Source organism: Asparagus officinalis, chromosome 7, assembly GCF_001876935.1.
Source record: "Asparagus officinalis chromosome 7, Aspof.V1, whole genome shotgun sequence".
NCBI lineage: Eukaryota > Viridiplantae > Streptophyta > Magnoliopsida > Asparagales > Asparagaceae > Asparagus > Asparagus officinalis.
This window is the reverse complement of record NC_033800.1, coordinates 79,890,730-79,907,606: the sequence shown is the minus strand read 5'-3', so window position 1 is coordinate 79,907,606 and position 16,877 is coordinate 79,890,730. Positions and strand designations below refer to the sequence as shown.

At 36.2% G+C, this 16,877-nt stretch overlaps 2 protein-coding genes across 3 annotated transcripts in view; both read right to left on the bottom strand.

Moving 5' to 3' along the window:
* Nucleotides 390-11,280, bottom strand: LOC109847414 (plastid division protein CDP1, chloroplastic). Its single transcript, XM_020416642.1, has 13 exons — nt 11,137-11,280; nt 10,983-11,075; nt 9,354-9,467; nt 9,104-9,241; nt 7,712-7,816; nt 7,495-7,617; nt 6,919-7,287; nt 6,741-6,836; nt 6,545-6,673; nt 2,146-2,211; nt 1,294-2,073; nt 1,015-1,205; nt 390-935 (listed from the first exon to the last, which is right to left on the bottom strand). Exons 1-13 carry the CDS (start codon nt 11,278-11,280, stop codon nt 851-853), a joined length of 2,433 nt encoding a protein of 810 aa, XP_020272231.1. The 3' UTR covers nt 390-850.
* The window catches only part of LOC109848781 (actin-related protein 4), a 31,203-nt gene continuing 28,682 nt past the window's right edge, over nt 14,357-16,877 (bottom strand). For both annotated transcript variants that reach the window (XM_020418452.1, XM_020418453.1), the window contains exons 18-19: nt 14,848-14,916; nt 14,357-14,686 (exon numbers count right to left, since the gene is read on the bottom strand). In XM_020418452.1, the coding sequence (XP_020274041.1) occupies nt 14,641-14,686; nt 14,848-14,916 (115 nt within the window). In that variant the 3' untranslated portion in view covers nt 14,357-14,640. The remainder of the gene's footprint in view (nt 14,687-14,847; nt 14,917-16,877) is intronic.

Here is a 16,877-nt window from a genome sequence, read left to right as displayed (position 1 = left end):
TGAGGAGGGGATTGAAGATCTCTCATCATCTTTTGAGAGCATCCCTTACTTTGAGCAATTTATGTGATTTTTACCTCTTTTTTTGGGCAGGTTTTGTAAGTTATTGGCAAGGCTTGGGTCATGTGAGGCAGTTCCATTTTGGGTTCAACCGATTAATGTTAACAAGCATGGTGATGTATAGTTTGAATGTAAATCTCCTTATACTATGTACTCAGCTGAAACCTAATTTTCTGATAAATATACTAATTGATAAACAATCATGCCTGAAAACTGATTGCTCGCTGCCTAAAATTGTGTGCCGTCGGCTTTCCCAGCTTCTCACGTTTCATCGCCAGCGCTCTGCGCACAGGTGCGTAACGGGAGAAAACAGGTTTCATGCTCAGAAGAGATGATACAATCAACTTGAATTGAACTTGAAAACAAATATCATTTACACACGGGGATTAACCTAAAGTTACATCTTGCCGAACAGCTGGCTGGATTTCGTCGATAAAAAATCAAACAGCCATTTTCTCTCTACCTTCCCTCTTCTCAGAGATTCAAATGAGCAGAACCTTGTAGAACCTGATCAAAATTTGATACCGAGGAGGCTAGGCTAAACTTCAAATAACTAGATGTTGAGAAAATAGTTAGTGCTAAGCATTGTCAACCTTGTAGAACTTTAGCAATCACAGAAGAAAGAATGCAGGGAGTGAAGTGAAAAATATAGGAAGTTCAGAAGGAAGTGAACGTGGATGGTAACCGAATTTCCAGGGAAAGCAACACCGGGAATCCAAACCCTTTATATTCTTCCCCATTGATATGGAAGCTTCTTCCCGTTTTCATACCGATGAAGTGCTTATCGAGGAAACTAAACAGGATATTGGATGCCACCTCTGCAGAATCTCCAGGAACCATCATCATGTCTTCTCAAGACGTATTGAACCTTATATTTACTTCACAAATAATGAACGTGTCAGTGTAGTTCAAATTCAGAGCAAACCATGAAATAATCGCAAGGTATCTATAGATTACCTGTAATAACTTGGTTTTCTTGGTTGAGAGTCATCTATAAGCTCAGCAGCTTCCTCCAACAATGCCTCAATTTCAGCCAGTTCATTACCATCTTCATCCCATCCGATGTCAGCTCGCATGACAGAAAGTTGCAACAGAACAAATCTCCAGAAGCATGATCTGGCTTTGGCCGAATTTGCTAAATCTTGCCACTGTTGCATCATAAGAAAGAGGACACACTAAAAACAAGCAAGAGCACAAAAGAAAGTACAAAAGGGAGTGACTCTTCAGAAGGCTAACCTTCGAAAGCATTGATCCATCAAGAATCTCAGGTAGAGTTTGAATTTGATGTGATGGACCTAATGCCTCGGCTTTGATTTCTTGCCATTGCTTTACAAGGGCTTCTGCTTCTTCAAGTGGCATCTGTCTCTTGTATAACAAGGTACTACCGGTCACCAGTGCTGTGGTTGAACACGAGAGATCATCAGTCGGCCATGTGTCCTTCACGGTTGTGGCACCTATTTTATGATTTCTGTTGTGCCTGAACACTGCCAGCAGCTTGCCCAGGGGACCAAGTATTCTCCTATCAGCAAAAGACAAGCTCTGCAAACCTGGGCTATCAGTCCATGCAGCAGAACTTGACATTTTTGAGTGATTTGGTACCCACTTATGAGAGTCCCTAGAGTTCATTATTTGCATGGAGAACAGCTTAAAGGTACCAAAAATAAAGCATCCTACAAGCAAGATATATGGAACTTTTCCTGCCAAGTCTCCCGTCACACTCCAGTTGTCCCAAATCTTTGACTCATGAATTCTGAGATCTCTCTTTAGATGTACTGATGGACCACTACCTGAATTCTTGGTAGATGACTGTTGGCTCTGCAAGTTGCCTGGTGCCAGTCGCTTTACAGCCTCACCCAAAAGTGTTGCGTTTATATGATGTTGGTCATCTGAAGCTCCAAGTTCAGATGAAAGACCAACTGATAGTGGACGCTGACTGAAAGAGTGAACCGCTTTTGATGAGCCTAGATTTTGCTTGTTTCCTCTAAATGTTCGCTTTGGTCCACCAAAGAAGGTCGCCTTAAATATGAACTGAAGTTAGAAGTTTTGTAGCTAAAAAGAGTGATGTCTAATTCCACTGAAAGTACTCACCAAAGATGGTGAGCAATCTCTTGTATCCGGAAATATACAGAGGACAGCATCCTTCAGCCACATTTCCTGGCAATTTCAGCAGGTCATCTGGCATAAGAAAATTTCAACCTAAGGGAAAGTTTCTCTGATAAATGAGAAAGAAGTTACCTGAAATCTACTGACTATTAACATTTTGAATTGAACTTTTAGTCTATAACAAACAAGAAAAGGTAAGTGATACATCTTTTAGCATTTCATTTATTCCATACAATAAAATAATAGTGAAATATATTATTCAATATTCTTATCAGACAAAAAGCAGCGGTATTTTAACCCTCTTAAACGTCCGGGTATTAGCCATTGAGGTGTGAGCCTTGGCATTGGTAAAGTGAGAGACTTACGTCATGTAAGGTCCCATGTTCAAGACCAAGTTGCGGCCTTTGTTCAAAAATAAATATATAGTAAATTAATTATAAAAAAAGGGGCAAATAAAAATACAAAATCAAATAATAGCAAAATAAATGGAATAATAAAAAAATTTAAAACCAGAACAAAACTCCAAGAATTAGTGAGAGATGTTTATTATCAGTCATTATAATATGATCAGTGACAATAATTTGTTAAACAAGAACATTTTGTTTCCCTTTGAGAGGGTATCAATAATCAAGGCTCAAGCTTCTATCATATATCTTTAGGAATCAGTTTTAAGTATCCATAATGCACACTATAGTCATGTAGTAGCCATTATAAAGGCTGGATGAGGAGGGAATGGTGATTGACACAATGAATTGAGTTTGTCTTCGTTGTGAAAACTATGACCTTCTAGTTGTTACCCTTTTCCATTTTTTAGACTCTTCATTCTTTCCCAGTTTAAGATATGAGAAACATGCCTTTATTTTCTTTGAACAAAAACATTTCCCCTGGAAAAACATCTAATTCTTACCTTATGACATTGCAACAAAAGGTTACAACACTAATAATAAGAAATCAATCCATTAGTTTAAACTGAAACACAATAATACCCTCGTCCTTCTCTAAATGCTGAACAGGTTAGTTTTGTGTCCATATGTGATGCAGAACACAATTACTATCTAGACTTGTGATCCGGATTGAACATAGATTTGTTATGATTTTAAATTTGGTTTTGGTTTTAGACAGGTGAGAATTAGTTATTTTGATTTGAATTGTGTTAGTATCGAGTTTGTTGGGTTATTTTCTAATTAAGGTTGAATTGGTTTTAGAGATAGGATAAGTTTTTGAATTTGTTCTAGATAATAATTCCAAACTCTATAAAAGAGGGAGGAGATTTCTATAATGTACTAAGGAGCTTATGAAGAATTTATGAAAGTTGAGTTGAAGAAAATCTTGTGTGATTTTTCTAAGGCAAAAGCCATTGTTTCTTAGTGTGAAGCCGAAAGAGTTAAGTGTCAGCGTGTGAATCCGACTTAACTAAGCGTTAGGTGTCTATGAGTAAATCTGATCTAACCTCATTTTATCTTAATTTATTCGTCTTTTATTTTATAAAAAAATAAAAAATAAAAGAAAAGATATTGTTTGTGAATACTATTCACCCGAGAGTCTCTGCTCTTCTCCGTCCCGTATCATTTGGTACCAGAGCAAGTTCATGTGTGATACGGGTGTATCTTCTCTTCGGAACTTAGCGATCCTCATGGGAGCTTGAGGATAGATGATTCTCATAATAGCATGAGAATAAAGGTGTAAAACAACACAGTGGAACGCAGGTTGAAACGTGGAACAAGACGGCGAATCGAAGAATCGAAGCATCCAGTTTTCAGCCCGTGAGTCGACTCATACATGTACATGAGTCGACTCATCAGGTTGAGTCGACTCATGCTTGTCATAAGTCGACTCACGAAACCCAACCGTTTTGTCAAAAGTTTCTGACCAGTCGACTCATCATTTCATGAGTCGACTCATATATGCACATGAGTCGACTCATGGAGGGTTTCCTGATTTGTTTGGGTTTCTGTTTACACGTTTTCCTGTGGGGTTTACGCTTGGTTATTTACCACTTTATCACCCACGTTATTACACCTATAAAAGGGGTTGTTTAGGGTTTCTAATCAATCAGATGTAATCAAAAAGATATTCTAATCAAGAGAGATTAGGGTTTTAGAGAGAATTGAAAGTTCGTTCTCGATTCTAATGAGATTGTGAGAGAGAGATTGTAATCTTTTCATATCATAATCTAGAGGGTTTTTTCCTTCGCCACATACTGAATTATTCTTGTGTTTCTGTCATCCTCTTCTCAACCCATCTTTGATAATTTCGCGATCAAAAGTGGTCGCATGGCGACTCGTATCAATGTGATATACAAATATTATAGGTAAATATCTGCTTCCTCCTTCACAACTATATGATTTCAATCCATTAAAGTTTGGCCCTTTATCTTATTTTTATGGTTTTGATGGATATGAGAAGTCATATGATTTTGAAGTTTGGATTCTAGATATGGAGGATATATTTCTTATCTATGAAATGTCTGAACTATAAAAGTATTTATATGCAAAGTGTTGGCTCAAGAAAGAAGCTCATAAATGGTGGTCTATTCAGGTTATCGTTCAGCTATTTATTCGTAGGGGCCTATGAAATTTCTTTTGGAAAGGAGATATTTTTCTCAACCAACTAGAAGATATTTTTTCTGTAAATCCTGAAAAAAAGTCAACAACCTCTACCCTAATTAGATTTGGCCTGGCGTCGAAGTCTGAGTTCACTACAAAGTTAGAAACAAAAATAGAAGAAAAATTCGAGATGGAGCCACAATCAAAGCCCGAATCTGAATCTGAACGTGAGCTAGAAAAATATGCATATCAAAAGATCAATCCAGAATCTAAGTCTGAATTGGAACAAGAAAAGAAAAATCCGAAGATAAATTTAGAGCCTGAAGTTGAGCCTTTCATAATGGACTTTGTTACACTAGATACTTCTCCACCAACCTGTTATTGAGTTCTACAAATAGTACTTAAGACTTTAGAGACTATCGAATCAGAATACATAAAAGCTATAGAGTTTATCATATTATCCTTATTTAAAACTCGAAAACTCGAGGTCGAGTTTTCTCCAACAATGGAAGAATTGATGCAGGACATAATCACTATTCAGATTTGATCCGGTTTGAAGATAGATTTGTTATGATTTTAAATTTGGTTTTGGTTTTAGATAGGTAAGAATTAGTTATTTTGTTTAGTTGTTTTGATTTGAATTATGTTAGGATTGAGTTTGTTGGATTATTTCTTAGTTAAGATAGAATTGATTTTAGAGATAGGATAAATTTTCGAATTTGTTTTAGATAATAATTCTAAACTCTATAAAAGAGGGATGAGATTTCTATAATATAGTAGGGAGCTTATGAAGAATTTATGAAAGTTGAGTTGAAGAAAATCTTGTGTGATTTTTCTAAAGCGGAAGCCTCTGTTTCTCGGTGTGAAGCCGGAAAGGTTAAGTGTCAGCATGTGAATCCAACTTAACTAACGATTAGATTCTTGTGAGTGAATCTGATTTAACCTTATTTTATCTTACTTTGTTCGTTTTTTATTTTATAAAAAATAAAAAAGAAAAGAAAGAGTTCACAGATACTGTTCACCCGAGGGTTATGGCGCTTCTCTGTCCCTCATCAATATGTCAAAAATGTTTATTAATTTGCAAAAGCTGATCACTATATCCAAGCTAACTTCAAACTGACTATTTACCCACTCTGCGTCTAACTTAAGAGGTTCAAGTTCCATTCTCAACAAGAAAGAAAAATCCTTTTACAGTTCTACTCTCTTGAAGTTTTCTTCTGACAGCTATTCTCACGTACCCAACAAATGGCAAACAAATCTCTCTTCATATTTCCTTTGTCCTAAGGTGAAACTTCAATAGGAGGGGTTGCAAGTTCTGAGTTACTAGGCAGAAACATCAAATTATTCAATTTGGTTATTTATGTAATCACTAAGAAGCATATTCTAATGTACATGAATCTCACAGAATCCACAAAACGAGTGTTTTCCTAAGAATGTACTTAGGTTGCATGATGCTTTACTCCAACACATGCCGAACAATATTTGAAACTTGATACATTCAGATGAATCAGAACTATGAACACAGATCACAGGAAAACTGCATACATCTATTTAACCATTATATATTATTAGAATTAGAATACATAGACATGAGATGTTTGTAATCTTATCTAGGTTTCCTTCATCGTACATATCATAATCTGGCCTATGTTTGATATATGTCTTATAGCTATTAACAAATTGAATTTAGTAATCGGACATCAAAAGTGTCAACTAAATAGAAAGAACATGTTACATGATACGAACTTACTGGCTACCTTAATCACAGAGATTCAAAAGTTTCATCAACTTTTAGCAAACAATTGAGCAACAAGCAATTAGATGTAGCTAAAACATACCAGTAACTGATTTCCAGTGCCCTTATCATTGGCCTCTTTATTTGGAATATTTGATTCAAATTTCCTCACTGCTGAACTTCCATTCACTTCAAGTTGACGCAGCATTTCCGCAGCAACTGTTTCACTTCCCTGAGCACCAATATTGAGTTTTCCATGTTTTCAAAAGAAGATTACAAAATTTGCTTCAGAAAGATACCTGCCCAAGAAGTAATGAGCAAAAAGCTTCCTCAAACTTCAAATCCACACCCTCAGATGCAGTCAAGCACTCACAAATGGTTTTGGCTTTGTTGACCTCCATAACCAAAACTAGAGTCAGTGAGTTACAAGATCACAGCAAGATCTAAGGGTTATTAACATCAGTTAGGAGAAGATACCAAATCAGTTTGTCTTAATGAAAATCCAAGAGCTATATGCGCAATCATGGCGATATAGAAGCAATCAAAATCAATCACAACCCTTTGGTTCTGAGATTCTAGTGATTTTTTGTTCTTGCGAGCAATGGCTACAGCATCCCAAGAGATTAGATCTACTATTTCAGTGGCCATTAGCTTTCTCAGTGCCTGGTCCAAAAAGCAAGGCCAGTCTTGAACCCTACAAGAACTTTCAACATCAAGACCTTGTCTAAGCAACTCACGCAAGGCTGAAATTGCACCTCGTCTGCGCTCTGCATTATCAGGCGTATGAGGAACTCCTAAGAGTTCCAGTGTGCAAGCAGGTGCAAGCTCCTCCAAAGATTCTTCAATCTGTAACCATATCAAATACATTCCATTATTTTCAGAAAGTAATAAAAGAACAAAACATCATCAAAACCTTTATCCCAAATGTTTGGGGTCCGCTACATGAATCCTATTCTTCCATTCCATTCTATTATGGAACATCTCCTCAGTTAAGTTAATCATCATCAAGTAGTAAAACTGGAACTGAAAAGCTTTGTAAGGAAAGACATTTGCCTGTGATAGAAGTGGCATTTTTCCTAAAGAAATTTTGCTCCTAAGTAAATATTGAGCGCGAGCCAGGGCTTCAAATCCATCAGATACTTTGTTTTTCTCAAGCCTAATCTTTGCAACTGAGCACTTCAAGAACACAAATTTAAACAATTAATATTTAAAGCAATGTGAAAACGTTACAAGTCAACGGAATTACTCCTCTCTCGCTTGTATTGCTTACTTCTGCAAGTGCCATGGAGAGAAGCAAATCATGAACATATGGCTTAGCATCTGGCAGGTGTAGGGCAGCCCGGCCAATTTCCAGTACTGATTTCTCTTGTCCAACCTGCAACAGAAGTTGAAATTGCGCATAAACCTTGAGTAGCATAAGAGACAAATCACACAATAAATATCGACAAAGACAGTTGGAGACCTACACAATTTTCAATATAAAGAAATCATCGCTTTTTTCACACACAACCTGATTGTTCGTGCAAAATATTACGTTATCAGTGAATGCTTTACTTTGGTAAATGGAATACTTCTAAATTTCAAGAATCACACATCTGGAACCCCATAGCTTGATACTGATAATAAACCGTACACTTCAACACTCCAAATTAAACATTGACAAGTATACAAGGATCATGTTCCCAAGGAGACTCAACATATGTAGCCAATATGCTCAAAAAATTTATTCCAGAAAAGAGGCCAGTCTCAATCAGACTTGGTCAACTGCAACACGGACTATCCTCCGCATATGCAAATCCCAAGTGCTTGAAGCAGTAAATTTAACAACTGTTATAGAACTTGTAAAATTAATTTTCCATAAAGAGACTTTTTCTTATAATCTTATTCATCAAAAAAGCCCATAAAAAGGATGAGAAATTGTGTAGATCTATATACTGTTTCTGAAATAATAAGATGCCTTTTTGGAATGTTATAGACTTAATTGATGGTTTAGATTCCAACCTATTAAAAGTACACCATGGATCTGATCTTAAACTTTCACAACAATCAGACCATTAGCTGTCCGAGACTTAAAGTATCTAATATGGGTTGGATTCTTGATTTGTTTGTGTCAAAACATGGACTTAATCATCATAGCATTCAAATCCTCTCTCTTTCTTAGGTTCTCTTACTGGTTTGTTTTAATGGCTAGCGCATGGCTAGGTGACGGTCATTCCCTTGTGTATTTATGCTTATCTAATCAACTCATAGCTCCTGGTTGCTTGGTACCTGTTCTATTCACAGAATCGCGATTAGCATTTTGCTAAGCAGTGATCTCTCTTTCCAATTTTACCTATATACTCCTGTGTACGAACAGGTGTTAACCAATAAAAGGCTGAGAAATAGCTTTGATAAGTTATTATCATTTCTCTTAGAGACTTCGTGCAATGATCAAAAGAGAAACAAAGGGGAAAAATAATCAGGTTGGTTTTCAATAAATTCTGACTGCTTCACCTATCATGGGCTCATAAAACACTACTTCAATGTGCATGCTTACTCGGGTAAAAGAAAAAACAGTCAATTTAGTTTATAATTATGTATATATCCCTTTAGTACCTGTTTTCCCCATAAAAAGACATTGCATAAAAAACATGTTCTCATTTACTTGTGCAGACATGTTTACCTCCTGCAGAAGGCAAAGAGCACCTGGTAACCATGACCAAGGTATACGAAGAGAAGATCTTGGTGGAATCTTATCTTTCAAATTGCCAGCATATTCTGGTTCAAAAAGAATCTTGTCCCTCACATCCACCAAGAGCTCCTATGAACAAGAATCACAAAGTATCAATCAGATTTCTCTTTTTCTTAAATAATTCTTTTGTTTCAAGAGGTAATTGCAATGCAGCTCGAATTGTACGCCATTTATCAAATACCTGGCGAGAGACAATGGCATCTGGTGTATATCCATCCTCAATCTCTGAGTTTTTCAGTACCATAGCTGCTTTAACAACCTCATCCTTTTCAGCTTTCTCAGGGACACCTAAAATCTGTAATTTAAGTTGTTCATCAATAAAGGACTTGAGTATTTGACTTCACATAAAAAATGATTTGACCAACAAACAACTTTAAACAACCAGGAAAGTACACTAGATAGATTCATTCCAGATATTATAAAACCGAAAACATCAATAGCCTACAGTAAGAGCTGGTGGTACACTTGTGACTTGTGTAAAACGAGAATAGTGATACAGAGTTGTCAAATGCTTAACAAGTAGCACAAGCATTGTCAGAAGCAAACTTCAGCTCTCAGCAGCAGAATGACTTTTTTCAAGAGAGAAAGTGAAGGGAAAACAAGAATTTTTTTTCTTTTCAGGACAAGAAATTAGAAAAAATGTATAAAAATCCCTCATAAGATCCATACTCTTGAAAATAAATATCATCTGTGTTCTTCAAATTGAGTGGCTAAAATATTCAGTTGCAAAGGAAAAGGCGAAATATGAAGAAGGAAAAAAAGGTCAAAATGGAGAATGTTCCCATAATTGCTTCCAGGGATGTTGTCTCAGGGTTCTGAGAGACACCCATTGAAGTCAATTTTACCTTGAAACATTTCTCTGCTAAAATCTGGACAGATAAATTTGAAGAATGGAGAGCATGGCAATTTATTTTCTTATGTATCTCTTATGCTCTTCGTAATTATATAACTATCCAAAACCCTCATAAAGACAACCTTTTCTTAACCTCTCTGAAAGACCAGAACTAGGTATTCTTTTGTGTTGAGCAGGTCATCTCCATTCTACAGCTGAGTATGTTATTATTAAAATAAACCCTAGAGTTTTTGTAATGCAGTTTTGTATTATTCTTCCGTCTTAAACTCATCGTAAGCAAGATCAAGGTTCACAAACGTTCTCATTAAATAGGTAGAAACAAACAGTGAATACTGCATTAGCTTGCTTTAAAGTGAAAAACTTTCAACAAGAGGATAAAAACAGCAAGACCGCCCTTCATGCATGATTTGAGAAGACAACTGAGAAGGCATCAACCAACAAAGATTTGGATTTTGCAGGGTTATGCAAGATGAATGAAACTTTTTGTTGAAGAGAAATTGCGTAAGACGACTACAAGAACATGCATACAGCTCAAAAACAGTGTGCATCTCTTCAGTGATTTCTTGGAATACTACTCGCACACTATATGCACTAATGTCGTTTTCCCGCCCCTATGGTATGCAAGTATATATATGGGGATGCTCTGATAAAATCTCTATCATATGATAACGATATGTAAGTATAGGTTGCTCACCAACATTTTGTTACAGCTTATTCATCGGTGCCCAAACTCTAGAGTTCTAATTCTTTGATGCTCAAACTTATGAAAGAAATCAATTATGTTCATCTTGGTCTAACTTTCTTAGTCGTATGACAGGGTGTGACAATTTGATTATGTCCTGAGCTTCTACCACATTATTGTACTTGTTTTAAATTAAACTCAAAACATCCACGATAACATCACACTTCAGTTAGCACAAACTCAAAATTAGTCAAAATTTTAGATAGTTCGATAACCTGATAACAAGTGACTGGGATCTCAACGACCGACCCCAGCTTCTGACCGCTCTCTACTTGCCGCCGGCGGTCGGCGGCGCCGGCGCCGGGCGACTTCCACAGCCTTCAGCCTCGCCCATGCCTTCACCTCCCTGCGATCCAATCGAGATCCTACTTCAAAAATACGGCCGGTAACTTCACGGCCCGTCAAAACTTCACCGTATAAAGCCAAGGCCAAACCCTTTCGCCTCTCTACGACGTCATTGCCCAACCCAGGACGAGATGGAGATAGGCTAAGCACGAGATGAGCCAATGCCATGAGTCGATTAAAGGTCAGGGTTAGGGTTAAGGTTAGGGCTAGGGTTTTGTGTGAATTGAGCGGATTTGGAGAGAGGAGAGAGGAAAAGGGGAAGAAATCATGGCGGGGGGCTCAAATTTAGTGGATACCAAGAGTGCATCAGAAGAAAAATTAAAGGAGAAAAAGTTTTTGGAGAAAAAAGGAAAAAATAAGATGAAGTTATAAAAGTTAAAGTAAATACTACTTTAGGGCGTATTTACCGATAAAACATATCACCGGCTGTATTGATTTTAGGTTTTTCTCTTTTTTTTCTTTTTTTCTTTTTTCTCCTATATATTTTTGGACAAATTTCAAAACGGTCCTATTTACAAAAATATTTTTAAAAAACGACCCGTTTCAACAATATTCGTCAAAACCGACCTAGTTTCAGCTGTCGGTCTGAAACTAAGTCGGTTTTGACGAAAAAAATTATGAAACTTCACGGGACTTCAAGTCCTGTGAAGTTTAGCAGCCATTTAACTATAAGTTGCTAAATTTCACGGGGCTTGCTAAGCTGCTAAACTTCACGGGACTTGAAGTCCCGTGAAGTTTAGCAGCTTAATTAAATGGCTGTTACACTTTACGGGACTTCAAGTCCCTGTGATGTTTGAGAACTTCTTTCGTCAAAACCGAGTTGACAAATATTGTTGAAACATGTCGGTTTTTGGAAATATTTTTGAAAAAGGATTGGTTTTAAAAATTTGTCCTATATTTTTTGCATGACATTAGCTTATATTTTCGCTTTTCAATATTTAGCATCAAGTCATTTAATAGGACAAATTTTCAAAATAGACCTCTTTGAAAATTTATTTTTAAAAAACGATCCCTTTTGAAAATAGTTGTCATTTTCGATCCAGTTTTAGCAACCTGACTAAAACTGGGTCAAAAGTAGCGAAAAAACATCAAAAACTTCACGGGGTTTAAAATCCTGTGAAGTTTTTAATGTTTTTTCACCATTTTCAACCCAGTTTCAGCTAGGTGGCTGAAACTGGGTCGAAAATAACAAATAATTTCAAAAGGTGTCGTTTTTTGAAAATAAGTTTCTAAAGGGGTCTATTTTAAAATTTTATCCCATTTAATAATGATTCCTACGATATATCATGTGGTCCATAGATCAAAATATTCCGTGGATTGAATTTCACATTGACCGTATTGATCCATGGTGTGCGCTTAGGCAGAAGTTTTGTATAAATGTCCCCCTCCTCCCTTTACGAATCTAGGGATGTTACCTGCTAACTAATTAGTTAAAGGGTGAAAAATAAGAGCTAGTGAATTTACAGATGAAAATCGTCCAAATCATATTCCATTTTCAGACTCGTAATTATTATGTTGGTTTTGACTTGAAAATCCTATTTGGGAGCTCATGGACTTGGATTTGGGAACGCCAGTGTCGTATAGGGCAGGGGAGCTTTTTGAGAATGAACAATTTTTCAAAACAGCCCCATTTAGAGTTTTTTTTTTCAAAATCGACCGGTTTTTTTTATTTATCAAAACCAACCTGATTTTTTGATTAACCGGCTAATCACCTTCCTAAATAGTCGGGGTTGGCAACCCTGACTATTTAGGACCTTAATTTTTAGTGTTTAAGGTCTTTAATTAGGGTTTAATACCCTCCTAAATAGTCGGGGTTGGCAACCCCGACTATTTAGAATGGTGATTAGGCTGCTAATCACAAAATCGGGTCGGTTTTGATAAATAAAAAAAAACGGTCGATTTTGAAAAATAAAACTCTAAAGGGGTCTGTTTTAAAATTTTGTTCTTTTGAGAATACAATATATCAATATATGGTTATATTCAGAGTCCTAGTACATTAGTATATTCAAGGTATCAATGTGTGAATAGATTCATGAATTATGGTGTGCGCTTAAATCAAATATATCTCTGAATCTTATTAGATTTGCGTACTGACATAGTAAGCATTTGGTCCGAAAGTTGCTAATATATGGATAAGTTGTAAGGTATGATCTCTCAGTAATTGGCATTGCTATAAATTCAGAATATCCCAACATGTAAAAGTTAACAATGATTCAATCCGTTAAATTTTAGCATCGATGTGTTGATCTAAAGCATGTAGAAATAAAAATAAAAAAATATGCATGAGGTATAAGACAATATATGTAATAACTAGGACAAATTTTCAAAATACACCCTTTTCAACGTAGCTACGACTTATTTATCAAATTCAACATAGTTTCAGTCATGTCAACAACGTGGATTGAAACTGGGTCGAATTTGATAAATAAATTCTTAGAACTATATGAGATTGAGAATCATGTATGATTTAAAACTAAACAGGATTCTCAACTTCGTAGAGTTTAGATCTCTAGATCTCTAGTAAACTAGACGGGATCAAAAATCCCGTAACAACTAATAACATATAAATTACACATGATTCACAATCTCATGGTTATGAGATTCAGTGGTAAATAGCTCAAGAGTGTTAAGTAATAAATTGTTTTTATATGTTTAACTTCTAGATAGATAAATATAAAAATAAAATTAATGTTGATAATGATGCGATTCGAACTCAAGACTATTTGAGTAATCGAAATCTCTCTTGAAGTTAACAGTAACCGACTACATGGCATTGTAAATCCCATATAGTTTCTATGTTATGAATTACATAGGATTCTCAATCCTATATAGTTTAATAGAGTTCTAAACTTCTCGAGATTGAGAATCCCGTAAAGCTTTATTTACTAAACTACACGAAAGTCTCAATCTCGTAGAGTTCATAAAACATATTTCGCAATTTCAAAACTAAGTTTCAACCCACGTGGCTGAAATTAAGTCTCAATTGCTAAATAAATTACAACTGAGTCAATTTTGGTGATTAAATTTCGAACGGGGTCTATTTAAAAAATAAATTTATCCTAACGACTAATAGAGTGCAGGTTCTCGTGCGGGGCGTTTAAGTCACACATCGGCGCAAGGGGTAGTGATGGTATTTCACTGCCTCCTGTTCCTATCAGAACACCCCACGATGGGTTGTTCTGATAGGATTCACAATAGAGGTTTTTCTTCACCTGTAGAAGACTGAGGCACAAGTACTTTTTCGCCCAAAAACACAAATTACAGCTGAAAACAGGAGTGGAAATTATCCAAAATTACATGCTTCCTCATGAGAACAGTTTGCTAAACTTCACAAATTATATGTTACATATACTACATCAAATAATATTTCTAATAATTCAAATATAACATAACATTCTCCAGTCTTGAGAGAGGTAGAGCCTGAAAGTGTGATTCTGCAACAGTTTAATGTGACCAACATGGACTATGCTCTTGAAAGGATACAGAATCAGTGGGGTAATTTTCTGCAGGCCAAGGCTCTTATAGTTCTTATGGACATTTCCTCTGAATATATGATACACCATGCTCCTCGTACCTGAAATATTAGTCGTGTAAATTTTATTAGGCATAAGGTGCATGATTTGATCTCAGCAGAAAAACATCATACGGCATCCAAAACGCATATATGATAGCTCAATGCATTTGGTGCTTGATCCAAAAGAAATGATGGTTAAAAATGGGAAAGACCAAACTTACTCAGCTTTGGAGAACCACATTTGCTGAAAAGACCCGAGAGATGCCAGTATACTCCCTCCTATCCAAACGCTGTAAAAACAAGGTTATATAGAGAAAATAGCAACTATATAAATAAAAAAATAAAAAAAAAGGTGGAGACAAATCTATAACTGAAAATATGGCTGCCAATTGTTGATTTTTTGCAAGAGGATGGTGTTCCTGAAGTATGGTCTAATATTGTGCCTAGGGTGATTAGAAAATGGGGAGGCAAAGGGATTATATGCAAACTCAAAAGGGCTGCACTTGCTGCTAGTGTTTACTATGTGTGGAGAATGAGAAATGAGGTGATTTTTAAGAACATAAAGCCTGATACGAAGTTATATTTACAACAGATTGTATTCTTCTTAAAAATCCAAGTTAGTAGAGTTGACTACATGAAAGATACTCCTTCCAATAGGAGATGATGTCAACGACTTAAAATCTCTCCTACCTTCCTTTGAGATTTACTGAAGCAGGCGGAAGAGAGAGTCCCAGGTTGAGTTTGCTACTGAAGATTGATAACAATCTGTCTAGATATCTGTATAGGATTCATTTTGTTTGATGTAGTTGGTAGGTGATGATTCTATCACCTCGCTGTACATAGGAGTCTGTACTTTTATTTTTTTTCACTTGCGGTAAATAAAAGCTAAAAATCTTCACCAAAAAAAACTGTAGCTGAAAGAATTCCTTTTTTTTAATCTGACCAAAACAGGCTAATCATGATCATCGAAGGAATTCCATTTTTCCTGTGATGGAGGCAATCGGGAAACTACCAGAGGTTAGTTTTGGAATTCGCTATTACAATGGACTGTAGTATCTGGGTAGTTCGAAATGATGCACATCGTATTCTCGTGAGTAATGGTACTCAGTTTATGTGCATATGACTGCAATTTACGCATAAAACGTACAGTACTTATGTTGCAATCACTCTAAGTCATGCCAAAGGATCATATTTTTTACAGTAAGTATCATCAATGGACATGTCCAGAGGTAATCATTCATAAGATAGTCATGCATTAACAGTAACGTAAGAACATACAAGAACACAGACTACCAAGTTTTTTGTGTTGAACATGAAGAAATAACTACAGATGAAGAATTTTCTAAGTTACACAAGTGTAGGCTTCTCATAGATGAATAACAAGCACTTACAATGACTGATCCCCTCTTATGATGTCATCAGCATGTACAACAAAAAGGAATACCTCTGTAATTATATAACCAAATAGAAGAATTATCTGACTGCATCTCAAGCTCTCAGCCATTCTTTATTGTAAATACCGTGTTTGCTACATCAGCACGAGATTGGAGATACACTCTTCAGAAGGCCATAGAATTAGCTGATTGAAAGTGAGATAACGTGTCCAAGCCAAAAGCGATCAGAAAACACACACTACTCACAGTGCAAAAGAGATCGGTCCAGCTGGTTTACCATGCCCCTTGTTATGTGAGTTATTATTATAAAATTATCAGCATTGGCATCACACCAAAATCCTTTTCCATTAAATGTGGTAAGAATTTATACACAACTCTTAACTGAGTCAAGAATGGTTAGTGCAATTAAACCACAAACGTGAGAACTTGTCTAGGTCGTCATGGAATTGCTAGCCTTGGCCAATCTGGGAAAAAAGGACCGTGCGCTATTGACTTAAAGGGCCATTGCCAGGTAAAAACAAGTCAGTGTTTTTGAATTTGTTAAGAGTATTTTGGGTTTAATCTCTCTTTGGTTTAGTCCCACATCGGTTAGGGACTTAACTGTACCATCATTCGTTAATATAAATAGATAAGGAGAGGTTACTAAGTAGCTAACTTCTTTTTCTCTAAATCCTCTTTGTACAAAACAACATGGTATCAGAGCCTAAACCCTAAACCCTAACCCTAACCCTAACCGCCATTCTCTAAAACAAACACTGTAGTCGCGCATCTCTCTCACTGAAACCCTAATTTCAAAAAACCTAACCCATCTCAGAAACCCTAGCCGCCTTTCTCTCCCTCTCACCGAAAATATCGCC

Bases quoted from the DNA above. Each gene is read 5' to 3' on its own strand.
- LOC109847414 (XM_020416642.1), bottom strand. From the start codon at position 11,280: ATGGCATTGGCTCATCTCGTGCTTAGCCTATCTCCATCTCGTCCTGGG. The intron at 6,837-6,918 runs GTATCTTCTCCT...TTGGTTATGGAG, and splicing joins CATTAAGACAAACTGATTTG to GTCAACAAAGCCAAAACCAT. The intron at 1,206-1,293 runs GTTAGCCTTCTG...ATGATGCAACAG, and splicing joins ATGGATCAATGCTTTCGAAG to TGGCAAGATTTAGCAAATTC.